This window comes from Xenopus tropicalis, chromosome 7 (genome assembly GCF_000004195.4).
Source record: "Xenopus tropicalis strain Nigerian chromosome 7, UCB_Xtro_10.0, whole genome shotgun sequence".
NCBI lineage: Eukaryota > Metazoa > Chordata > Amphibia > Anura > Pipidae > Xenopus > Xenopus tropicalis.
In genome coordinates this window covers 28,165,341-28,192,267 of record NC_030683.2, presented here as the reverse complement: position 1 = coordinate 28,192,267, position 26,927 = coordinate 28,165,341, and the positions used below count along the sequence as shown (strand labels likewise).

General features: G+C 40.6%; 1 protein-coding gene across 8 annotated transcripts in view; it reads right to left on the bottom strand.

The window, feature by feature from the left end:
- The window catches only part of sh3pxd2a (SH3 and PX domains 2A), a 189,460-nt gene that overhangs the window by 137,713 nt on the left and 24,820 nt on the right, over positions 1-26,927 (bottom strand). For all 8 annotated transcript variants that reach the window (XM_031905997.1, XM_031905999.1, XM_031906001.1 and 5 more), the window contains exon 2: positions 15,753-15,833. In XM_031905997.1, the coding sequence (XP_031761857.1) occupies positions 15,753-15,833 (81 nt within the window). The remainder of the gene's footprint in view (positions 1-15,752; positions 15,834-26,927) is intronic.

Here is a 26,927-nt window from a genome sequence, read left to right as displayed (position 1 = left end):
AAAAATTTTTGGCTAACAAATAAATAATCAGATTCATGCATTTATGGTCAGTTTAAGGTTAACCATGGGTGACTCTTGGTCTCTCAGATACTGTTAAATTGCTGATTCCAGAATCCCACTGAAAAAGAAAGCTGGTTAGGGGTGATAGGAGTTTTAGACAGCAAACACTTACAGGACTACCGATTGCCTATGACTTGAATTAAACAGCATGCATTCAGTCAGCCATTCCAGAGCTGAGTTTTTCTAGACACTGCAGCTGCACAGTCTATTTCAGGCCTATGGCACCCACAGAAACGTCCCTAGGCTGGTTACTAGTGATAAACATAAACAGTTTCAGGAGGCACAGATCACATTGCCTGTCAATACTGGGTAACCTTATGCAAAGACTATAGCCAGCAGAAAGGTGTAGATATAGTCTGCCATCCAATATCAAGGCATTGAAAGGGATACTGCCATCCCATAATTTCTCACTAAACCAGGGATGCATGCTCCGTCATAAAATTAACTATAATACCAGCCATAAAGTGCAATGGGAATGCTGCTTTTCGACAGTAATACAGTAAAGCATAAGCAGTGGCCAGGTGGCTAAGCTTGATGGGTGCTGTAGTTCTTCAAAAGGTGGAGTGCTGCAGTTTGCCCATTCCTGACAAATACAGCTTCCTGCAGTGGGACGTTATCAATGTGAATGGGGCCAGGCTTAGGGTTTTGGGCCCCTGGTAATGCAGGGAAGCTAGAGCCTCCATCTGTTGGTTTGGAGGGGTGAAGAATAGCAGCAATAAGGCAGGCTGGTTATCCCTAAGATAAATATATAATATACCCTGCCTCATTCTTGCTATTCTTCAACTGCAACTCACACATTTTACACAATATATGTTCTGTACTTGTATACAAATACAGCTCCCTGAGGGGCTCCTGAGAGGACAGGCTCCTGAGATATATGCCCCTTCTGCCCAACACAAACCTATCCCTGTGTATGAGCGCACAACAGCGCTTCCATACATCAACAACCATACAACCAACAAAAGAGCTCCTCAAAAGGAATCAGTTTTCCTTTTTTTTCACAAAACAGAGTTTGTTACAGGCCTGTTCAATATGCTGGCAGCCATAATATGGAGGAAGCTATGTTTATTTCTGCACGCTACAGATTCTTGCTGACAGGAAATTTTATATTTCAGTTGCCGCAGGAATCCAACAATGAGCATTGTGGTGCTTTCCTCGGTTTTTACGCCGGGCTACTGAATAATTATTGTAGGATAAGGTCCTAGACCAGCCTTACAATAAAATATAATTAAGGGGGAACTATACCCTTGAACATTGTAGATCTCTATAAATATAACACATAAAACAGCCTATATTATATTCAATATGAATAAAGTTTATTCATAAAATAATACATTTTTTATACCATATATCTGGGTCATATAAGGGCACACATACATGCTAGGTTACATTGGCCAATTAATGGACAGTGTCTTACCCTCACGCTACTTCCTGTTACAACTAGACCCTGCATTATTTTCTGTCAGGTGATCAGCGAGTGACACTCAGACCATCATAAAATGGTGGCACTAGATAAAAGATGTAAAACACAATATTTACAGATACATTGAACCAGTTGACCTGGATCTAAAGATCCAGAGGTTCATGTTTTTTCCTACTCAAATAAATGAACAGAGTTGTCTTTAGGGGGTGTATAGAGTACAGAGTAGCACTGGTTGCTACTAAAAATATAGCATATTGAGTATTGAGTGAAACAGCAGGACAACATAGTCTTATTGTATTAATTTATTATAATAATATAAAACTGGTACCCATGTATTTGACCCACTATGATGCTTAAAATTCAAATTTTCAACCTTGGGCTTTTGACTAACCTTCAGCTTCCACCTGGGTAGTGTCCTTTTCTGCAGTCGTTTTAAATGCCCCCCATTCATATCTGCCAGGATTTCGGTATCTTCCTCCTGTTATGATAGGTGCAATATCTATGCTGCTCATCTGAAAGCTCTGTAAGCAGCTGAAGGGCAGGTGATACCATCATGCACAATATATAGTAACACCCACAGCAATCAACACTTGAAATGAGCACAAGGAATAAAATAAAAGCACACGCCTTAATTTGGGTGTTAACCTATTATTTTGGAATAAACAGCCTGTCTAACAATTATTTTCATAAGACAGTTGCTATAATGACAACAAGCTGGAGAAGATATCCATGCGGCACTGGTTATTGTACACACATTCAACACAATAGAAAAGGAAGAACAGCCCAGGACCAGTTATACAGAATGATTGGTATAAGGGGCCATTCTGTACTTTGGATCTAAACCCATTAGGAGTCTTTTAACTCCAACAAGGATTAATTATACTGTATATTTGTTAGAATAAAATTGAAGATACTGTTTTATTTTTACAGAGAAGAAAAAAAATTACATTTTTAAAAATGTAAAAGCCTGGCCCCCTGTTCCCCTGCTGATCTGGCTGACTACTTTGAGATCTAAAAAAATGTAACAGTAGTCAACTATCCTCATCCTGCCTTTAGCCTGCATCCTTCAGATTCCACAATTCCCTGCACACGTGATGTCAATAAGGAAAAGAACACCACAGTGCAATGCATTGTAGTTTATATGGTTTTCGCATGCTGTCTGTAAGCTGTGGAGAAGATGTTACAATTTGTTACATCAATGTTTAGTCCCTCCTCCCCTGCCAGGAGTTCAAATAATGCAGAAAGAGAAGAACTTTTTCCAGCTGGTATTTATTCATACTTTTTAAAGGAACAGATTACAGTGAAAGGTATATTAGGGGTTTCTGTGTTGTGCAGTGCTCTGTAATAAATTTTAGTTCAGAAGCCGGAGTTCTCCTTTAATAAGCGTTCCTGTGCAGTGGCTTTTTAATGCATTCCACCACATAGGAACACTTGTGTTAACGGATCCCATTATTTTCTATGTTCCCTGTACACACGGAAGTTAAAGCATCTCATTTGCATTCAGTGGTTCTTTGTGGACGTGTTCCCATGCAAAAAAAATATGCCCCTTTGTAGCCCTCTTTAGTACTGAAAGCTGGCATTTTACAATGATGCTGTGTAATTCCAAGCCTCCCTGGGTTAAAATTTAAATCTATCCCTGTATGGCAGCGAGTGAGGTCACTGGTGTTCAAACATTCTGATTGAGTCCCCTGTCCCTAATTGAGGGTTAAACAAATAATTGGCCAATTAAGACCATGGATGACCTCCAGCTGGAGAAGCCTGATCTACACTTACCCAAGAACATAAACATATCTGAAAATCTGATGACAGGAGTGTAGTAACAGTGACTTATAATAATTGCATTATGGGACAGATTATTTTTTGAATATGGAAAGTATGACTTGCCCATTAGCTTTTTAGGTACCATAGAGTTTTCTGTGTGCATGCAGAGAGGTTTCCTGGCAATAGGGACATTTCTGCTCTCAAAATGAGTGGAGGATACCGGGCAGCAGAGCTGCATATCAGACCAGATCAAACTAATAGTATATACTCCATGGCAGTGGAAGGAGGAAAAGTAAGTAAATCAGTTAAAGGAGAAGGAAAGGCAAAGTCACTTGGGGGTGCCAAAATGTTAGGCACCCCCAAGTGACTTGAATCGCCTACCTTTTACTTCGGGCTGGTGCCCCTGTTCAGAGAGAACAACACCAGCCAGGGGTACCTGCAGCGCTTCCTCCTTCCTGTATCGCTCGCGCGCGCATGCGCAGTAGAGTGAATAGCGGAACTTTAACAGAGAAGACGGCTTTTCACTCTACTGCGCATGCGCCTATCGTGTAGTCGCAGTGAAACAAAGCCGGAAGGAGGAAGCGCATCGCTCCAGGTACCCCGGGCTGGTACTGTTTTCTCCTAACAGGGGCACCAGCCCAGGGTACAAGGTAAGCGATTAAAGTCACTTGGGGGTGCTTAACATTTTAGCACCCCCTAGTGACTTAGCCTTTCCTTCTCCTTTAATGCTTATAAAACAAACTGTTCCTTATCTGTAAACCTAAAGCTGGCCACACACTTGGCGATTTTCGATCTTTTTCGATCGTTCAGGGCTGAATTGTCAGATATGGAGGTAGAAACAATAGGCACCCGATCAAACTCTTTTAACCCGCCTGATCGGCGAGTCGACTGATATCCGCAGCCTTCTGCAATATTGGTCGCCTTGCCAAGTTGCCATACACACACCGAATATCGTACAAAACCATCGGTGCGTGTATGGGTCGCTCCCACCCTCCACAGACGTTTAGGGCTGAATCGTCAGATATGGAGGTAGAAACAATGGGATTTCTACCTCCTTCTGCCGATTCAGTCCTGAAGGTAGATTTTGCTCAGACGCCTTCAATGGCGCTCGATTAAAATCTTTTAACCCGCCTGATCGGCGAGTCGACCAATATCCGCAGCCTTCTGCAATATCGGTCGCCTTGCCGAGTTGCCATACACACACCGAATATCGTACAAAACCATTGCTGCGTGTATGGGTCGCTCCCACCCTCCACAGACGTTTAGGGCTGAATCGTCAGATATGGAGGTAGAAACAATGGGATTTCTACCTCCTTCTGCCGATTCAGTCCTGAAGGTAGATTTTGCTCAGACGCCTTCAATGGCGCTCGATTAAAATCCTTTAACCCGTACAAAACCATTGCTGCGTGTATGGCCAGCTTAAGGAACTGGCAGGAACTGGGGAACAGAATGGACTCTTTTATACACAGCTAAATCCCTAATCAGGCAGAAGGGCATGGCTAATTAATAAATTATAGAGCAAATCTGATATTTTGCAGGGTGGAGCCTTAGCAGCTTCATGTTCCATATTTAGGATGGGACGGCACATGCTACTGTTGTTGTTTTGAAACTAATTAGTGACTGAATGGTGCTATTGTGCGTGCAAACAATCAGCAGTGTTTACCTTGTTATACACACACAGATATGCCCATGGCCTTTTGCTAAGCAAAATATCAGCTGTATAAAGTCATTTAGTACCCTACCTGCTTCCTTACGATTCTCATTTCATTAAATGGAATGCTGGCATAGTGCCACGGTACTGCAGGTGGCAGGCACAGGCAAGAGTTATTAGAAGGTGCAAAAAAAATGTGCAACTCACAAAATTCCTTGCATTTTTGCACCTTTTTCTGAATGTAAATATTTATTTTAGTAGTGTGCACATCTAATGTCAGTATCAGTGTTCACTGTCAGTATAAGCTTATGAAATATGAACACTTGGATTTGTTAAAGGTAATTTTATCCCTGGTTATAAACAGCTTTGACCTTCACATTATTTTTATAAAAATGTTCACTTTGTTCTGTTAGTTCAGGAAGGTGCAACTATGATTGCTCTGATGAGTAAACTTCATCCAAAGACTTCTATCAAGCCACGCCTTCTGGTGGTCTTATTGTCATAAAAAACAGTAGAATAAATGCAAAATTGTATAAAACAGTGTTGCTATGAAAAGCACAGCCTCCCACAGCCTCTTATACGCAGATTCAACATCAATACAAGGATGTATTTGTTGGCCACTGCTTGCATTTCCCACAATTGCAATGCCTTACAACTGTGATCCTCAACCAGTGGCTCATAAGCAACATGTTGCTCACCAACACCTTGGATGTTGCTCCCAGTTGCCTCAAAGTAGGTGCCCATTTTTATATTTCTGGCTTGGAGACAAGCTTTGGAACCACAGAGACACAGTTTTGCTCTAAGCAGAGTCTCCCACAGTTTCGCAGTCCATATGGGTCTATCAAATAGCCAATCACAGTCCTTATTTATAGGGATGCACCAAATCCCAAACTGAATCTGGCGAAAATTCCCCCCCCCTAAAATTTAACGATTTCCGAATGCTAATTAGCATATGCTAATTTATGCTAATTGGGATTCAGATTTGGTTCGGCCGGGACCGTGGATTCAGCCGAAACCGAATCCATCAAAAAAAGGCTGGATTCAGCCTGGACCCCGAACTGAATCCAGTGCATCCCTATTTATTTATCATTCCTAAAGAACTTTTTTCATGCTACCCAACACATTTTACATCTGAGTACAGCTCACGATTAAATAAGGTTGTGGATATACTTAGGGGGCCATTTAGTAAGTAATTTTTCCCCCCAATTTGGACTTTTAGTGCTAAAAGTTGCAGATAAAAAGTAACTTACTCTATGCGTCAAAACAGCTAAAAATCCAAATCACACAATTCATCAACTAAAACCTGCTGAGATCATGTAGAAGTCAATGGCAGATGTCCCTTCCTTTTCCTAGAGGAACTTTTTTTTTTGCTTCTAAACTTTTGGATTTTTGACACGCAAGCAAAAAAATTTGTAATTTTTGCTGCTTTTTTCCGACTTTTCCCACACTGATTTTTTCAGTTCAGACTTTTTAGTAAATGTTAGACATTAGTGGAAAAGAGTTTATACAAATTTTAAAACAAAACAAAACTGAGAAATGTTCAGAGTTTTAGTAAATCTGTTCCTTAGTATACGAAATATAAATAATATTGGTGAAGGCCAGTATTATGTAGCACATTAATATTCAAATGTGTGCAAATATTTTCCATGTGGATGTTCTGAGAAGTTTCACAGAGAGAATATACATCAAATTGTTCCCAGTGGTTTCAGATTCTACACCAGGCCTAACCTACAGAATTCCTATAAAATGCTTTAGAAAGAGTGTTATATACCCAACCCCTTGCACCTGTTTTATTTATTGCTGAGGCACAACCATGACACAATAACCCTCTTTTATTGGACCCTTGCTTTGTAACGCTTAGTAGCTCTCACTGTATTACATTCTCCACACTTAAGGCTATAATTGTAGCCTGATGTGCTAGGATTTAATTTCATTGCTTTCGTTTAATATGGGAAATGTGAAATAAAAATGCCCCAAAATACAAATATTCTCCATGTCTAAAATTTGCCATGTAATTGTGCCCCAGTGGTCTGAATGAGAACTTACCATTTGCTATAATGATACAATGATGTATGGATCCCTGTATACAGGGTAATGTAAAATGTTGTTTCGGAAACATCCCACCTAAGAGGGAGGAATTTAATAAAGAATTACACCTATGTTCTACCTGTATAGGATGGATGCAACTTAACAAGTTTAATTTTTTTTCTTTCGAACTCTGGCCATTTAAGGGCCACAGTCCACTATAGAGGATTTTTATCTGGTTCCATAGACATTACAAAGATCGTTTCAAGAGACCAAATGTACCAATTTACACTAAATTCCTAGAAGACAATTCTCCTGCATGGTTTTATTAAAAGGCACAAAGGAATAAATAGTGGGGAAAATGTTGTATAAAATATATAAAATATCAACTGCTCATGAAAACATGGGACTGGGTCTAATTGTGATAATTAAAAGATTTTCCTCCTTATCCACGAACCCAACCTACAAACAATTAATGCCAAACATTTTATACAGGTATCAATGTATAGTAGGCCCTGTATGCAGAATAATTCATATCCATAAGTGATTAGGTCTGTTTTGCTGGGGTTTAACCACCTATTGTAGTAGACCTGGGCTGGCTGGGGATTGGCTGTTCCTGAGACACATGGCAACACTGTATAGAAATTAAGTGACTTATTGCTGAATTTATAAAAATAAAAGTATCCTAATAAGACAAAAAGAGAATCCCTAACCATGGAGATTTTCCCATAAAATATCTCTGATACTTCTGATGTTCTTTTAACATTTTGTCTGACTTTGCTGATAGACATGACGGCGTGCATCTCAACATAACAGCCAGTATTTTCGTGCTATAATAAGCCTGCCTATTACACAGTTTTGCACTCAGAAAACCTATTATTTGGTTAACGAGAGCACTGTTCATGTGCAGCCTAGAGCTACATTTTATTTTCCATTCTGGTAAAAATAACTGAACTTGAAACATTCTTTTTCAGGAGCATGACCTTTCATTGCCCCATTTTATAATTTGCAGAAACCTATAGTTAAGATTTTGTGCCACGCAGCTGGGAAACATATATTTTGGAAGCGTGGGAATTTAAATAAATGCTTAGGAACCCCCCAAATTGTGTCATTTCTACAGTCCCGTTTCTATGCTCCAAAATATCCCTTGGTTCAGTCATTTTGTAAAACTGCAGGAACTGACTGTGCTTTGCATCACTCAATAAAGTCAATCTGTGCACTGGTCTCTATAAGACTTGTGACTCAAATCTAGTACGTACCTCTCTCTTATTGTAATTCACTGCTGACACATGTTGCACATCCGTTTGTTTTAAAGCCACCTCCCTTCCCTGCCTGTAACATGACGCTCATTCTGTAATTACACACTCATTTGTTGTTTTCCTTTGAGGCTCCTGGGCTTTCCTTCTCAAAACCAAACTGATTGATTCATCTTCCCAACATGTTCTAGCTGATCTAGAAAGGACATGCATTATTCCTCAGTTTTCCATCCCAACATAGGCCTTCAGATTCTATTCAAAGTCATATGCACATCATCAGGTTTTTTGCACTCATAAAAGAGTGTAGAGATACATTATTGGAACAGTCAAGGGACCATTCCTGGAAAAACCCAAGGACTATACTAAGATCTTAGGTTGAGGGAAACATTAGTCATCCTCAGGATCATGGAGGAGTCCTTAAAACAATAGGGTGGTGGCACTATCTATTGTGGCACTAACTATTGCTGGGGTGGTCGGTGTACTGTACAATCTACTATAGAATATTGCAAAACTGAAGAATGTATAGTGCAACCAGGCAAGGCAGATATAGGGGCTTCAGAGTCCACGTGCCTTTGTATCTGTGTAAAATATTGGACATTATCTCCGCCTATGCCATGCTCACTAAAGCTGGCCATACACGCACTGATAATATCGTACGAAACCCCATTTCATACGATATTCGGTGCGTGTATGGTTAGTCGGAGAGTGGACTGATATCGCAGGAAGCTGCTGATATCGGTCAACTCGCTGATCGGCCCGGTTAAAAGATTTTGATCGGGCGCCATAGAAGGCGCCTGATCAAAATCTGCCTTCAGGGCTGAATCGGCAGAAGGAGGTAGAAATCCTATTGTTTCTACCTCCTTATCTGCCATTTCAGCCCTGAACGGTTAGTGGCCGATTGTGCGATCTTTCGTGCGTCCATCGGTAGATCGGGAATCGCCACGTGTGTGGCCACCATAAGGCTTATGGTAATCAAAAATGTGCAGCAGATTCAATCACTCTATGCTTGCAGCCGCACAGATTCGGCCCATAACCTTCGTGTGTCTGTATTTATTTGGCTGTGATTCCCTCCTCAACTTTATTAAAACCACGTATTGGTCCCTTGACATATCGATCATAATCCTCAGTGCTTATTTTCACTTCAGGTGATTCACTTACCAGACCTGAGCGTGAACCAAACCTTTCCAAAGAAAATACAAAACTAATTATTTTGGCATTTTGTTTAGCATATTACAGGAGTTCACAAAGTTCAGAATGACCACAGCAGATGATAAAGGCCACATTTTTAAATGGTGACGGCAGACTTTGAGGTAATGCTAGCTAAAACCACATATAGCATATTTATTCTACAGCTCAAGTAAGATCCCAGCCAGGCACAAAATAAAGAAGACAAAGGCAGACACAAATGGTTTAGAGATATCTGATGGTTCTGCTATCATTTTTTTTCTTTTAGGGCTCTGGCACACGGGGGAGATTAGTTGCCCGCGATTAACTCGCGAGTCTTTTTCGGCGATTTCCGGGAAATCGCCCCGCCGCGTCTGCCATCCCGCCGGCGACTTACATGTTCGCCGGTGGGATGGCAGGGGTAGGCAACTCGGGGAGATTAGTCGCCCGCGAACAGGGAGTTTTATCGCGGGCGACTAATCTCCCCCGTGTGCCAGAGCCCTTAAAGGAACAGTAACATAAAAAAATTAAAGTGTTTTAAAGTAATTAAAATATAATATGTTGTTGCTCTGCAGAAAAGTGGTGTTTTTGCTACAGAAAAGCTACTATATAAATAAGCTGCTGTGTAGCCATGGGGGCAGCCATTCAAGCTGGAAAAAAGGAGAAAAGGCACAGGTTACATAGCAGATAACTAGTAGATAAGCCACATATAATGGGGGTTATCTGTTATCTGCTAAGTAACCTGTGCCTTTTCTCCTTTGAATGGCTGCCCCCATGGCTACACAGCAGCTTACTTATATAAACTATAGTAGTCTTTCTGAGGCAAACACACCAGTTGTAGCAATGCAGGGCAACTTTACATTATATTGTTATTACTTTTATACACTTTCATTTTTTGGTGTTACTGTTCCTTTAAGCTATTTTTTGGCAGCTTCAACAATATTATTTCTCCAAATGCTTTTAAGAAATGATTTTACAGTAGATGGAGAACCCACCATATACCATTTGGCATTAAAAGAATAATCATTTCTAGCTTTTTATTTTCAATTTCAAGCCTTGTCTATTAGACTTTAAAGGACATGTAAACCCCCCCAGAAAAATATAATCAGTGAACAGCCTCTTTCGAATCTTTAAATACCTGCCACTCCTGTTGTTCAAGGTTTAAAAGTAAGGCTGCAGCATCCCCTTAATCAATTTGTTCTCCTCCTCTGACCCACTTGGCCCCCTACCCTATAAAATGACTGGCTCTTAGCTTACTGAGCATGCTCAGTTCTTCTCAACTCAGGTTACCAAACATGCCCTCCAGTCTAGAAGTTAATGAAAATATGGTACTGCTGGTTTCCATAGAAAATCTGCTGTAGAAACATGTTTTTTATCCTGACCTCCTCTCCTGAGCTCAGCTCAAGTAAGTTCTGTCTGTGTACGCCTGCATTCTCCGTTGCATGAACTTACAGCGCACATATGTTATTATTATTAACATTTATTTATAAAGCGCCAACATATTCCGCAGCACTGTACAATATGTGTTGTTTCCAGATGTTAATGTCTCTGAAGATGTGCGAGAGTGAAATTGTCTGCCTGGTGAAAGCTGCTTATTGTTTTAGGAAAATGTGATGGTGCTGGCGAATGGAGAGGATATATGCAATACAAATGGTAAGATTTGGGTTGGGGAGATGTGCCCATCTTATATGTTTACATGTCATTTAAACTGAAAGATTATGGTTTTGGTACTTAGCTGGTGCTGCAACAGTGCAAAAAATCACATATTGTGCTTATAGTGGGCTTGTGCTTTTACAGAAAAATAGTGGCAGCCTGGGGCAAAAGTAAAGGCTTGAATTCATTGGGTGGGGGTGGGGGGGCTGAAAAACTGGCAACCACAAGGAATTGTGTTTGTTGTAAAGGAGCTGTTAATTACTTTTCTATTTCCAGGGTTTTTGGTTAGACGAGAAAGCAGCCGAAGTATGTAACTAAGGTGTGAATGTCACTAAGGGCTTTCCCACCAGTCTACAAGATTGCTGCCCAGCTCCTGTCATGTACCCCAGTACATTATTATAACAATACATTCACCCTACAGAAATGATAATGCTACCCTATGGCCCCAGGAAGGAAGGGGCCATTAAAGTACCAGGGAGGGTTCATAGTTGATCACTTTATAATAAGTAATTGTTACTTTTCCTGTGAACTGTCCGTCAAATAGAGAAATAGGTAATACCGCACCAGCCTTTTTTAATAAAATAATCGGTGCCTGAATAATTATTGTGAATTTCAATATTAATGCATTGAAAGAGCCGCATAATGACTATTCCCAGCCCCATTCTAGAGTCTGCCTTGTTTCGCATCTCTCCGAAACTTTGCACATCTGGAGTGTGTTACTATAATTGAGTCACAGGCTTCCTGTGGAATTGTGCCGGCCCTTACTGTACTTATGACACACAACACACCGGACGGCCTGAAGGGTTACGGCTCACGGCTATTAAGAGGCTTAATCAGCGGACGGCAGATCTGGCAAAATATCCAAGTGACTTATTTAGAAACATATTAAGCACAGCAAATAAAACGAGAAGCCTTTCAAGCATCTTCAAAAGGGTGGGACAGACTCAAAGTTAACTTTTGCAGTTTAGACTAATAAAACAATTGAATTAAAATGTGGCTTGGTCTACTTAGTGATAAGCATCACCTAAACATAGATAATAAATATTGAGATATAAAGGAAGATAATAACTATTTACTCAGAAATGATGATGAGGAACTGTATGGGATTTAAAAACATTGTAGAAAACCAGAGCTGCCCAACTATAATGCTTAAATATCACTGTTTGATAAATGGAATAGTCCCATTAATAGTTTATTGGTATCAGCAATTTGTATATTTGGTTGGTCCAGTTTACTTGCCTTGGCTTGAGGCAGGGCTGCCTTAACTGCCACTGGTGGGTGCTGGGATTCAACCGAAATAATAATAATAAATATATTGTCACCAATCTACTCCACAGGATTTGAGGCTAAAGCTGGCCATACACTCACCAATATAATCGTACTATTTTCTGACCGCTTGTGGCTCTGAATAATCGTCCCAATAATTTTCGTAATTATTTCGTAATAATTTTCGGTCGTTTAGTTGTTCTGACAGGTAAGAAAAGTTTGGTCGGATAGTGATAAAATCTATGCATCTATTGTGTATCTGACGATACAATGCATTTCTGGGATGTCACTTTCTTACGATTGTTGTCCACCAATTATTTTATGTTCAGACCATACTCCATATGGGTTCTATGGCTATCTAATATCTGTAGGTTAAGTTCTTTAAGGTCAGAGCAGGGGGCTCTGCTATATTTGTGACTTTCTTATTGTCTTATAGACACTTTTTTGGACAACAACCATGTGTCAAGGGCAATGTGTCAAGGGTGTATTGTTGCATGTGTTTTGTCAAAACATATAAATATTCCACTGGCAGAGAAAAGCAGATCGTCCACTGTGTGCCATTAACCTTAGAGCTCATTTAAAAAATGCATGCATCTGGGGTGCGGCTGCACTCTGCACTGGAGCAGTGTGCATGGGTGGAATGCGTATGCCTACCCCTAATGTATACAATAATGATAAATGTTCCATTCTGGAGCACAGACCTGTGACAACATGGCCGAAAGTGCCAATGTCTTGTACTTTGCACCCTACTACTATTTTAAAATATAAGGATATTATGAGTCACCTAGGAGTTTGATGGCTTTGGTGCCTTTATATGGTAAGAAATTCCACAATCAACCATTATACCATTGTACAATAGAGGGTACATTATCTCTCATACAATATACAGGTGCCCAGCTATAATTGCTGGAGAATGGAATAGCTCTATCAAAACACAACTGGCATTTGCTCTGGGTGGGAAACATTAAAGCTGGCAGCCAAAGCAGGGTTAAAACTTAAGCCTAATTAACTTTTCTTAATAGAGTTTGGGGCAAAACATTAAAGCAGTGGGTGCTTTCCACTGAGTTAGGCACCTATTTACGTATCAATGGGAGCTTTCAAGGCTCATTCTTCAAGATTCAGACAAGATTTCCTGTCCATAACACTAACCCCATTGATAAGTTTGGCATGATGAGAACTTTTTTCACATCTACCAGGAAAGGCCAGGAGACCCAACGAACAAGCGCAAGAAAATGGATCTAGATGTTTAAACAAGTTAACAAAAGCCCTCACAATCTCAGTACTGCAGATAGAAAGCCAAGTTTTAGCCAAAAGTTCTGAAGGAAGTGGTTATCCATGTTTTAAACATATAACTTCCTTTGCTATATAGAAAAAATCTAAAGTCATTACAGGCTGTCTTAATCTATTCAATGCAAGGGGAACAATAGACTCAATTGTAACTGCAGAACTGCTGCTCTTTGTAACAACCAACACACTTATTATAACAGGGAAGAAACTTGCACTGAGTGCAACGTTTTACAACAATTTTTTTGCCAGGAACCCTTAGAAAAAAAAGAAAAAAGCAAAATAGCCACATTTATAAAGGAACACTTGGAAGCACCACTTGAAGCACCAAGTTAAAATAGATGTATAAGTGTGTATTAGTGTTAGAAATTCACTTTTGGTCTCATATTTGTACACTTAGCTTTGATGCACTGCATGTTTTTACATTATCCCCTGTGTGGCAAAATAGGAATGGTTTCCAAATACTGCACACATTTGTGCTTGCCAAGAGCCAGTGATATTGAGCTGTTTTTATGAGAGGAGTCTTCTTTGGTGATTAAGGTAGGACTTAATAGAGGAATTTTTGCTGTAATGTAAAGAGTGTAAATTGTGGTTACCAAAAGCCCAGGGCTTGTGGGTGAGTGGGTTGTGTTTGGGTGGATCATGGGCGGGGTTTTGGCATGATTCATAGCAAACAAGGGAAAGTTATGCTCACCATGGGTTTTGGCATAATTCAGGGGTGGTTGGGTTAGATAAGGTGCCTGACCATGAATGCAAATCTTTCTTTCAGAGAACCTCTTCTACTTGTTGGCAGGGGCCCTAGGTGACCAGTGGGCCAACAAATGGGGCCCCCTTGGGTTAGGGCCCTGCTAACATAGAAGTATGGGACCCTATGATTACTAAAGGCAACCCTTTAGGGACACTGGGACAGTGACAGGCACTTGCAGGGGTATATTTATCATGCGGTGCAAAAAGTGGAGTGAATCATAACTGGTAATGTTGCCCAGATTTCAACAGTTAGGAAACCAAAGCAAAGCATCTGACTGGCTGCTATGAGCAACATCGCCGGTAATGTTTTACTCCACTTTTTACACAGCATGATAAATATACCCCTTACAGTGTTTTGCCCCAGTCAAATTTACATTAGAAAAAAATGTAAAACCAGGTATAGGACTATACAAGTCCAGAGCCATCAAAGATCAGCAACTTTATTTTGTCCTTCCATTCATTTGAATGCTTGCCTAAAGCCACCTGGTTGAGCAAACCAGCCAAAAACTGTAGGGAACCTGGGGCACCTGTAATAGAGGCAAGTCAAAGTCCCCAGAACTAAAAAGAGCAGAACAGTGATTTTTTTATTTAGTACTTGGCCCAAACAAAAAGATCAGCATAATTTTTTCTATACATTGTTTTCTTTTTCTTTCTGGTGTCTCCCTTACAACACTGTTGAACAAAGGCAGCTCGGTATTCACGAGGTAACAAAGATCTCTGCAAAAAATCACTCGGGACAACGTTGGGTGCCAAGTACAAAAATAGGCACAATCTACGATGTTTTGAACCCTTCCCTGGCAAAACAAAGCATAGAAATTTGCAATCCCCCCATGAAAACAAGGATGTCTGTATTTGGCAGTGCTGTATTCATGAGTAACCTAACTTGCACATCACTGAATCCTGCACTAGGTGCAGAGCACAGCCATACACTGGTTACAAGTGATTTTGCCTTGTTAGTGCTCTTTCAATTGCATTTGTGGTCAAGTGACACCTACTGAAGTAGTGCAGGGAAAAAGTGCAAAACAATCCCAGTTTTTTGCACATTGTACCCTGCCCTTCACTTCTTAAATGACCACTTGTGTGTTTGTGAGTCTGTGCAAAAGAAGCACAGTATATGGACTGGTTCAGCAGGGCACAAGTAGGGGAGGGCGTGCAGTGCAGGGGACCTCCATAGATGGGGTGCTGAGCCCTTGAGGCAGCAGCCCCAGTGAGCCCCATACACCCCACTCTGTCCCTATAAAATGGAAATGTATAATTTTGTGACAAAATTACATACACCCTTTGAGCATTTCTTAAGACATATATATGCAACAATTAAATTTTCACTGTCATTAACTGTCTAATAGCAATATTTTCATTGCCAAATAAACATTTTATTACTAATTTGTATTCCATGTGTTCCCTTACATTCTGTATGGGTTTTAACCAATTGAGTGCACACAAGGCATCACTCGGTACCTACCTGAAGGTCAAAGAATTTGCTGTATCTTCTATAAATAACTTGAGATGTTGAGTCTGACCACGTGACATTAATGATATACACCTACGGAAAAAGAAAGTGTTGCGTTAGTGTGGGACAGCTCACAAGGACAGAATAAGTAGTTAGCGCTTCTATACCTGTCTATGGGGAATGTCTCAGCAGAAGCAATTTGGCAACACCAGCACTTCTATTTAAATGCAAATAAACATGTTGTGTATTGAAGGGAAAGTTCAACTGTATGGAGCCCAAGCAGATCATGTGTTTTTTTGGTTTTTTTTTTGGACACGTGTCAGATGACACCAGGATGAAGCAGAAAGGGGAAAGTGACAATGGACGCTCTGTGCATACAGCATACACACACATCAGACAGATGCCACTGAGAGCTATCTAGGGAAGGAAAGCAGCTGCTCTACCATATGACTTAGTGAGGCCATGCCTTTGGCTCCAAGGTATGTTATGTATGTCTGTGGGATACACCGTCTGTTGCACTGACACACAGCATATGTATGGCATTTATACTAGCAAGGAAAAAATGCATTAATATTGTTTAAAGTGCGTCACACTTTAAAGTGATAAATATATATATATATATATATATATATATATAACTCTTACATGTTTTTTTTCATTTTTAGGGCAGTGGTACACGGGGCAACTTCGGGCCACTAATCTCCCTGTGTGCTGTCTCCCATAACTGTGAAGGGCTATGGCTTTTGGTGGTGGTGGGAAAGCATACAGTATTGCTGAATATGTTGGTTCAAAAGTGAATGCTAAAATATCTAGGGCACTGGACCTGTTTGTGCAACAGAAGCAACAGCTATCGTCCTCCTCTCCTTGGCCACTACCCAGCACCGGGCCTGCTGGTGTGAAAATGGTTAAGATAATGTGATAAGCCCTATAGCTTCTACGATAAAAACGACTAATTTAATTGACAACCAATAAACCGCATAGTTTCCAAAACTGTTAATATCATTAAAAAGGCCGTCGTTCCAAGAATAATGTTTGCCAAAGCTGAACTGGAAATCAGCTTTCCAAGGATAGAGCCGATGCCAAGCAGATTTAGAGACTTTCAGCTCATTAATTCACAAACGCGTCAGATGGATGAAGCAGCCTGCACCTCACAGGATCCATAGGCGTTTTCTGAAAAACACTTCATGGATTGTGTCTTCCAAAGGAAATTTCCAAAGGCTTTTTGCCCTGGCCAACTTAAGCCAATAAACTTTCATATGGTGTGAAGTACATCTGTGGGCACAAGATGTCATTTCTTTAATTAGCATGGATATTATTTATGGTGCCTACGCTCTCCAAGCTGGATACAGAGCAGGTGCACGGTGAAAATGGAAGTGGAAATAAAGAGAAAACTTATGGTATATAAAATGCGAAACACAATATAAACAAGCCATAAATGGGACATTTTGCAGTCCTGCTGTAGACAGCATAATAGCGTGATCCCACTGCAAAAGGAATATGGGAGCAAGATGTTTATTACTGGCAGAAGCCATAGTGCAATTAGATAGATGATACACTAACTAAAATATCTCTAATCGACTCCAGACTGTTACAGCATCATAAGGGGAAAAGAAAACAAAGTAACAGAAATAACCAAGGCTATGGGGGTAGTAGTAAAAGAACCAAGGCTACGGGGGTCAGGGCAGGGTGCAAAGTGCAATAAACAGGCACAATCTGTCATGCTTTTTGCATCCTGAATTTAAAAGTGCTGAATACATGAATACAGTGCAGCCTACATTCGGCATCACTGTATTCATGATGTGCAGGTGGGGGGGTGCATATAGGTGTCCCCCCTCCTAACTCGTCCCCTAATTTGCAAGCCATTCATATTTTTTTTTAAAAGCAGAGTAAGGTGCAGAACACAACCAGAAAGCCAAGTAGGGTTGCCACATTTCTGTTTTTATTTTCACATGCTGGGGGTGGGATAATGATGTTAAGGGGTGGGCTTGTGGCATCAGGGGAGGGGCTGTTATGCACAGCCAGTGTTTGGCAGTCATTGATCAATTAGTGCACAGCCCTGTCCAGATTTTATGTCCAGCAATCCAGACAAGCTGTTTTGACCCACACAGCATGAGCGAACAACAGAGTTTTCAATTGGAAACCAGAGAGGTACGAACCATAGACACAAATGTCTTTTAAATGAGCATTAAGGGGTGCACATTTTGCATGTCTCAATAGATGCCCCCTTATGACTTCAAGGAAAGGAACAATTTCCCATTTTAAGGGCAATGACACACAGAGCCACTGGCAAATGTTACTATATCAACGTAAGGCTTCCCAACACTTTGAAAGGTGCTCCCCTCCCAACCCACAGCCCACCCCAGAGTTACTATTCTATGTTGAGCACGATCACAGCTTCAAGCAGAGTGAAGCTGTGAATGAATTGAGCTTGGGGGGTGGGTGAGGCAAAGTTGAAAAGACTAGAGAAAAAAGTGCCCCAGCCTATCAGGTCTTTGCCCCCCCCAAAACTCACGAATTTCTCTGCCTTAAGCTGTGTCAGTACAGGTTAGTAATGGAGGGGAACGTTTAACAGAAGCCATTAGCTCTAGGCAGAGTTGCATGTTCCTCTTGACACTGCAGCATGCCACTTGATTTAAAGAGTCAATCGTTCCTCCACAAGTAGTGCAGTGGCAAGTGACATACTAACATAGGTGCCAAATAGCAACAGTGCAGTTATCCACTGCAACAAATTAGATCTCCAGAAACATACAATAAGGTCAATTGGCTGCTAATAATAATGTTAATAATAATAATAAATATTGGGCCAAGTGCCATTGTAAGCTCCAGTGTGGCATCATGTGAGTTACCAATTTATTACCAATACCAATAAACCAATTTATTCTTGAGATGAGAAAAAATTGTATATCATTCCTAGAAAAGCGCCTAGTGCCTGAGTTTGTTATAAAGGGATAGCTGAGCAACAAGGCATGACTGAGCTCAACTGTTGATTGTATCTTGGAACGGTTGCTGTAGGCCTCCCATAACATAGCTAATATTAGAGACTTGTAAATGTCAGCTGGAAGCTAGATGGGTTTCACTGATGGAAATGCTGCTTACAAATCAAGACATATCCCTCCCTGTAATGCAACCCAAGGTAAATCAGCAAGAAAGGGGCACTGAGTAATGGGGAATGTTTAAGCAGGGAATATAAAAGCTGTGCAATTTACTATAACATAGTTCCTAAACAGCTGGCAGTCACAATCTGGACACCCTTCTGTAGCATATTGGCAGCAGTTGTCTTGGACCATATAGAGTAGGGATGGGATGTCAGCAGTTCAGCTGTTGTGCAACGCAAATCCCTGATGAAGGCTGTTGAGGAATACTAGGGGTTTGAACTCTAGCTCATAGCTTCTAGATAAGCACTTGCATTGGCTACATGTTCCAGCCAACTTTGAAAGTATCCTACATAAAACCATCTGCCTCAATTTATCATTTATTTGAGGAGTGTGGCTTTTGGTTTATCTGTCAGAGCAGGGCAGGCCTTAGAAAGAATAAACCTTCCCATAAATAATAGAGTAGGGATTAAATTGCAGGTTAAGCCGAAAACCACACAGTCACTTTTCAAGGAGATTACTTTCTGCCGGAGTCAAAAGTAGGTCAAAATGTCTCTAACAACTGATTCAAGCTCAGAAACTTTTTCTTTATTGGAAGCTAGTTGGCTGACACTTTTTAGTTGTACTACAATGCTGCTAATAGGCTGTGACTAGTATAAAGATAAAGATGTGATGGCACCATGTCTGTAGCTTTACCCATGATGATGCCCATGACCAGACATTGAAGACCAAGACAGACAAGCAGTATAAGGGTGGCCATACACGATACATACATACATGGACCTCGCCAAACAAGCAGATTTTCTCCTAATATGCCCACCTAGGGCCAAGCAATCGAATTACAACAGTGGGCATAGGCGACTTCGGACCAAGGACCGCATAAGAGAACCGATGCAGCCCCCGATCTGACAAAGTCAGCTCTGATTATTGGATTATTTTGTTTTTACATAAAAATGTTTTTGTCTTTTATAGGGTTTTAATCAGAATGTCTTTTTTTCCAAAAAAAAAACATAAACAATGACATGATGTGTATTTGCAGGGAGCTTTAACAAGAATGGAAAGGGCTTGTGTAATCAGTTAGCCACGTGTATAAACAAACACAACCCTGATTTCCTCAACTTCACAAGCAAGAGCAGGAAGGAAAGTAAAAGAGTTCAGCGGCATAGTTTCTCGAGCCCACTAGAATGGCCAAGCTCCTGAACAGCCTGCTCCCTCCACAAACAAAGCAGGAGTATGTTCTGCAGCAAGAGTTTAACTCACACCAATGAAGGCAACAGCGCTATCTCTTTTATTTGAATTTGTGTAAAGAACCTGCCAATATTATGCCATTAAAGAAAATCTGCAATCAGCAGTTAATATACACTGGTCTAGCCCAATCTGAGTAAATAAAGCAGACCTAAATGGGTGCTGTCAGATGCAGTCACAGGACAAATTTGCAAATATTTGGGTATAAACCCAATCAGATTGAATGTTAAGTGCTAAAGGCTGAGGAATATTTTTGTATTTTCTTCTACCATGTTACATAGTTACATAGTTACATAGTTACATAGGGTTGAAAAAAGACCATTGTCCATCAAGTTCAACCCATCCGAGTAAACCCAGCACACAACCTATACTAACCAATCTATACACTCACATACATAAACTATATATATACAACCAGTAATACTAACTGTAGATATTAGTATCACAATAGCCTTGGATATTCTGCTTGTTCAAAAACTCATCCAGGCCCCTCTTAAAGGCATTAACAGAGTCTGCCATTACCACATCACTAGGAAGGGCATTCCACAGCCTCACTGCCCTCACCGTGAAAAACCACCTACGCTGCTTCAAATGGAAGCTCTGTTCCTCTAATCTATAGGGGTGACCTCTGGTGCGCTGATTGTTTTTATGGGAAAAAAGAACATCCCCCAACTGCCTATAATCCCCTCTAATGTACTTGTACAGAGTAATCATGTCCCCTCGCAAGCGCCTCTTTTCCAGAGAAAACAACCCCAACCTCGACAGTCTAACCTCATAGCTTAAATCTTCCATCCCCTTTACCAGTTTAGTTGCACGTCTCTGCACTCTCTCCAGCTCATTAATATCCTTCTTAAGGACTGGAGCCCAAAACTGCACTGCATACTCAAGGTGAGGCCTTACCAGGGACCTATAAAGCGGCAAAAATATGTTCTCATCCCTTGAGTCAATGCCCTTTTTTATACAAGACAGCACTTTATTTGCTGTAGTAGCCACAGAATGACACTGCCTGGAATTAGACAACTTGTGATCTACAAAAACCCCTAGATCCTTCTCCATTAAGGATACCCCCAACACACTACCATTCAGTAGATAGTTTGCGTTTATATTATTCCTACCAAAGTGCATAACTTTGCACTTGTCAACATTGAACCTCATTTTCCAGTTTGCTGCCCAGTTTTCCAATTTTGTCAAATCGCTCTGCAAAGCGGCAGCATCCTGCATGGAACTTATAGTTTTGCACAATTTAGTGTCATCAGCAAAAATAGAAACAGTACTCTCTATGCCCACCTCCAGGTCATTAATAAACAAGTTAAAAAGCAAAGGACCAAGGACTGACCCCTGCGGTACTCCACTAACCACACTGGCCCAATTAGAAAATGTTCCATTTACCACCACTCTTTGTACTCTATCCTTCAGCCAGTTTTCTATCCAATTACAAATATTATGTTCTAGGCCAATATTCCTCAATTTGATCATTAACCTTCTGTGCGGTACTGTATCAAACGCTTTAGCAAAATCTAAGTAGATGACATCAACTGCCATTCCAGCATCAAGGTTCCTGCTCACCTCCTCATAAAAGGCAACTAAATTAGTCTGGCAAGATCTGTTACGCATAAAACCATGCTGGCACAAACTAATAGTGTTGTGAACTGCAATGTATTCAACTATCCTATCCCTTATTACCCCTTCCAGAAGCTTTCCTACTACTGATGTCAGACTAACAGGCCTATAGTTTTCAGGCTGAGAACGAGATCCCTTTTTAAATAACGGCACCACATTAGCAATCCGCCAGTCTCTCGGCACCATGCCAAACCTCAACGAATCCTGAAAAATTATGTGAAGAGGCTTGGCAATCACAGCGCTCAGCTCATTTAATACCCTGGGATGAATCCCATCCGGTCCTGGACCTTTGTTTACCTTTACATGTTCAAGTCTCTTTTGAATTTCCTCCTGAGTGACCCATGCGCCAGTAGCTAAATTACTAGCACTGGGTATATTAAAAGGGAAGCCTTCATTATCTGGCTCCTCAGATGTATAGACAGATGAAAAATAAGAGTTCAAAATTTCAGCTTTTTCCCCGTTCTCATCAACCAACGTACCTCCCCGTGATAATAAAGTTCCCACCCCTTCTTGCTTCATTTTTTTACTATTCACATAATTAAAAAATAATTTTGGATTCTTTTTACTCCTAGCTGCAATATCCCTTTCCATCTCTATTTTAGCTTGCCTGATAGCTTTTTTGCATGCTTTATTTGCTTCCTTGTACCTGATGTGTTTTACATAATGAACAGCCTCCATTTATTGGCATTCTACAAAGCTCATGTGTGGCTGTTACAAATTACATAGTTACATATATATTTATGTACAGAACAGCAATCCGTCAGTCACATTTGTCCAAAACTTCATAAAATAATAAATGGTCAGCAACAACTATTTGCGGATGTGCGTTATTAACTCTTTTTTATTTAATGCTGGCCTTTGGATTATCCACATAGGACCTTACCCTATCCAGTGTGACCTTATCTATTTAAAACACATTGAGGAAAAAAATGGGTTTTGGCCATGGAGAGAGAAATAATCTGTTAAATGGTATATTAGGCAAAAAAAGACATTTTAGGATACATTAGGGGTATAAAAGGGTTTACTAACTACAGGTATGATATAATCTTTTTAGATAATAAGCAACTCATTAGGGCCGTGGTATTCGGGGAGATTGGTCGCATATGCCATCCCACCGGCGATTTACATTGAAGCCGGTGGGATGGCATATTGGGGAGATTAGTCGCCCGCAACAAGGGAGATTTGTTGCAGGGGCGACTAATTTCCCTGTCTACCACGGCCCTTTCAATTTAACTTTTTCCCAATGTAAGTGGTCTTTTTTTCTACAGTCAGGTCTGTGCTATTACTAAAGCATCAAAATACTTTGATTTTCTAATTAATTAAAATGGAAGGATGAATTGTCTTCCTATTAAAACATATGCTCATATATGAGATTTGTGTTTCTCTCCTGGTCCAAAACACTTTGTCACAGTGGAAAGAATCTTGGTCCTGATGTATCTTGGATCTACCTTAAATATATAAGAAAAAGTGACGGATACCTAAATCTATTAAAAAGTGCAGTTGCTATGGAAACAATAAATATTTAAGATGTGTTGTAATATACTTTTATTGGTTCTTTTTTTTTTGTTTCAGTCCCAAATGCAAAAATTCTACTTTAACATACGCTTTCCATGAGCTGTGCCTGGCTTTAGAAAGAGTACACAAAGGTGGCCAAGACTTAAAAAGACAGTAGTATCTCACCATTCATTTGGCAGAGAATCCAAAGGCAACATCACAGGCCAATAAAATAGGCTGCATATGTATATGAGTAGCAGTGGCTACTGATTTATTGCATTGTCCTAAGGCTTCAGTTATCATCAGTGCGCTGCTGCGTAGGGGTAGGACATTGCTACTTGGCAGCTGAAGATTATGACGACGATACAATGACAAAGCCAAGCTGGCATATTCACAGTAATTCTGCATTCCTGCCAAGTTATTAGAAAACCTGGAAGGTGAATATACAACAGAACTAGTGTGTGCTCTGCTTAAAACTGCTCCAAGTTATAACTTCCCCTCTCATGCCCATGATTAGGGTATCAGTGCCATGCAATTTATATTCTTCAATGTTCAGATGCCAGGGAATGGTTTGCCAACAGCATTAACGTATAAATAACATAGGTAAACTATTATATTTAATGAATAAAATAGCATATAAATTCATAAAAATGAAATATGAATTGGCTTGGGTTACACTGCTGGGGAATGGGCATTGCTGGGTGCAGATGTTCAACTCTCACAGTTCAATTTCCCTCTGTGTGCCATTGCTTAAAGATAAGGATGCCAAAAATCTTTACCATCTCACTCAGCTTTGGGGACAGCGACTGAGAAATGGGTACTTTCTTTTAAGTGATACACACAAAACCCCTAGCTTTTATCATTTATATCCTAGATATCTGTATAACCTGACTTTGGATTTATTAGTGGAAATGAAGTACGGTACCAAAGTAAGCTTTGCTTTTTTACAACATAAAACGGCACAAATAAATACTGCACATTTTTCGGCCATAATCTCCCAGTGCAAGTGTTGTTGAATATTCATTATATTGAATGACAGGCAGTACAGCTGGGTCAGGGTGTTTCTTGGCCATGTGTGCAATGAGCCCAACATCCGACATTTTGTTTGCTGCTTTTCAGGTGAGGAATGACAAAGACATGTGCAGGTTTCATCCTTGAAAATGCCTACATTCAGCAGACAAATGAGCTTATAATGCAGTTTATAGAAGCCATAGATCGCAGCTGTTGTGCGGTTTCCTAAGCTGTGACCCTGAAGTCATGAGCGGAAGATAACAGAAAGAGCTAAGAGAAGAAAGACAGCTTTCCCTTGGGAAATTCTAGCATGGGGATCCACTTTGTCCCTAACTTACAGCATCTCAATATGAACCCGATACATTCCCTACAGACAAAACAGTATTAAAGAAGAACCATAGCTACCATATTGACTAGACTGTATAACATTTTTTTTCTTTATACATTTCATATACAGTTCCTCAACCTATTCTCTACGGTCCAGAGGGGGCCCAAAATCTTATGGCAGAACCACAAGACAGATTCATAGGTTCCAAATGTAAGAAATTGCTGCCTAAATTGGAGCATTTTACATAAGGGCATATATAGTAATGCATCCAACCTTCATCAGCATCATCAGCTGCTCCCAGGACATTAGCACTAATTTATAAAATCCCTGGTGCCATGTGCATGGTGGCCAGTAGAAAGAAAGTTGGTACCCCAAAATATAACTTCTTTTTTTGCAAGAAGGAAAGCTTGAGATGCTTTACACTGGCAGATTATGTTTACCAACTTGGTAACTCAAGTCATCAGTCTGTAGACACATTAAGTACACTACACTACACAATACACTACACATAAAGGAAGGCTATCATGAAGACTGGACTATTTCTTCATTAGATAACCAGACTGAGCCACTGAAGGTGCATGAATGGGCTCCTAGCTCCCATGAGCTATAACTGTTGACCTGGGTGCCAAATGAACAGGTCAGCACAGTCTTAAGGTCCCCATACACGGGCCGATTATAGCTGCCGATATCCGTCCCTCGGAGCAATTCGGTAGCTTATCGGCCCGTGTAGGGGCAGAACCGAGGGGCCTGGCCGACCGATATCTGGCCTTAAATTGCCCAGATATCGATCGGGCAGGTTAGAAAATCCAGTCGGATCGGGGACCGCATCGGCTCGTTGATGCGGTCCCCGAACCGACTGCCCCATTGCCCCCTGGGGCCAAACGATCGAATTCGCCTTCATGCCTCCCCGATATTGCCCACCCGTAGGTGGGGATATCGGGTGAAGATCCGCTCGCTTGGCGACATCGCCAAACGAGCAGATCTGCCCGTGTATGGCCAGCTTTACACATCAACCAACAAAACTTCACTTATCTGATGGAGCTTCTCTTGTACGACCAGCTTTACACAATATAAATACAAGTATAGGACTTTACTATTATTTAGAATTCTTATAATTATAGGTATGAAAGTACCTTAAAAAAAATGTATAAAAATACCTTAATAAATGACATTTAGTAGATGCCAGTCAGGATCTACTAAATGTCATTGGTTCCCTGCAGCTGCATGTGTTAGGGCCCAATCTGCCATGTTCCTCTGCAAAAGCCCATTCCAATGCTCAGCGCAATGCAGATGGTATGCAATAAATAGCAATGGTGACCCTGCATGCCAAAGCTGGCAGAAACCCCTAAAGCAAAGTAAATAAACAAATCTTTTCCAAGCAAACACTTAGATTTCTCGCGTCACGGCAATCATTTTTCTTTGTTTGTATGGAAGGCATATGTATACAATCAGCAATGTGACATATCATTAAATAAACCAGGGCAAAGGCGAGCAGAATAAGCACATAAACACAAGCTCTGTGGATGTTTAGGATCTGCATCATTTACATCTTTTGGCTTTTTACCCAATAATCTGTATATAAACCTCTATTCAGTGTTTTACCCGTCAGCATTTTAAACAAAGATGGAGTACTGACAGGCATCAGATGGGAGGTTGAATCTATCTAACTAGTTCCACATAGAGGGGCATTTCACACATGAATTATGTTGCCTTTCTTTGTAGCAGTTGGATCTGTTTGCTGTTAACATGGTTCTGAATGGCTACAGTTTGGTTGTATAACAACCCAATAAAAAGTTGATTACATATGAACACACAGAGGATAGAGAGAATACTGCAACCAATATTTAATGTAAGGATAATAGAGTTCTATATGCATATAATGGCATAACACCCCAGGCCCAGTCCTATCATACAGGTAGGGTTGCCACCCAGCTAGTATTTTACTGGCCTAGCTGGTAAAACACCTGCCAAGGCCAGCACAGTAGGATGGCATCCCTACATACAGGTCATGGTGCATATAATTAAAGAGCAAACTACCAGCAGCAGATGCAGGGATTTGTAGTTTCACAACACCTGGAAGGTTAAATACTTGTTAATAACAAAGTCCTTTTGGCATGTAAGAATGGGCAAGTCGCTGATCAGTAACCCAGTTAATGTGGGAAGGAAAACTGATGTTTAGAAAGTATCCGGCAAATCCTGGCCAAGTCCCAGAAACGATAGCCATTAATCTGCCTTCCTGTCACAACAATGAGTTATAAAAATGAAAGTCTGTTTTTTACTGCAACAAACTGATTTTGTATCCACAGATATTGCTGTTACCCTGGACATTTAAAGGGGTCTCTATATGGGGGGGGGGGGGGGGGGGCTACAGCAGCTGCTGAAGCTTGACAACTGCAT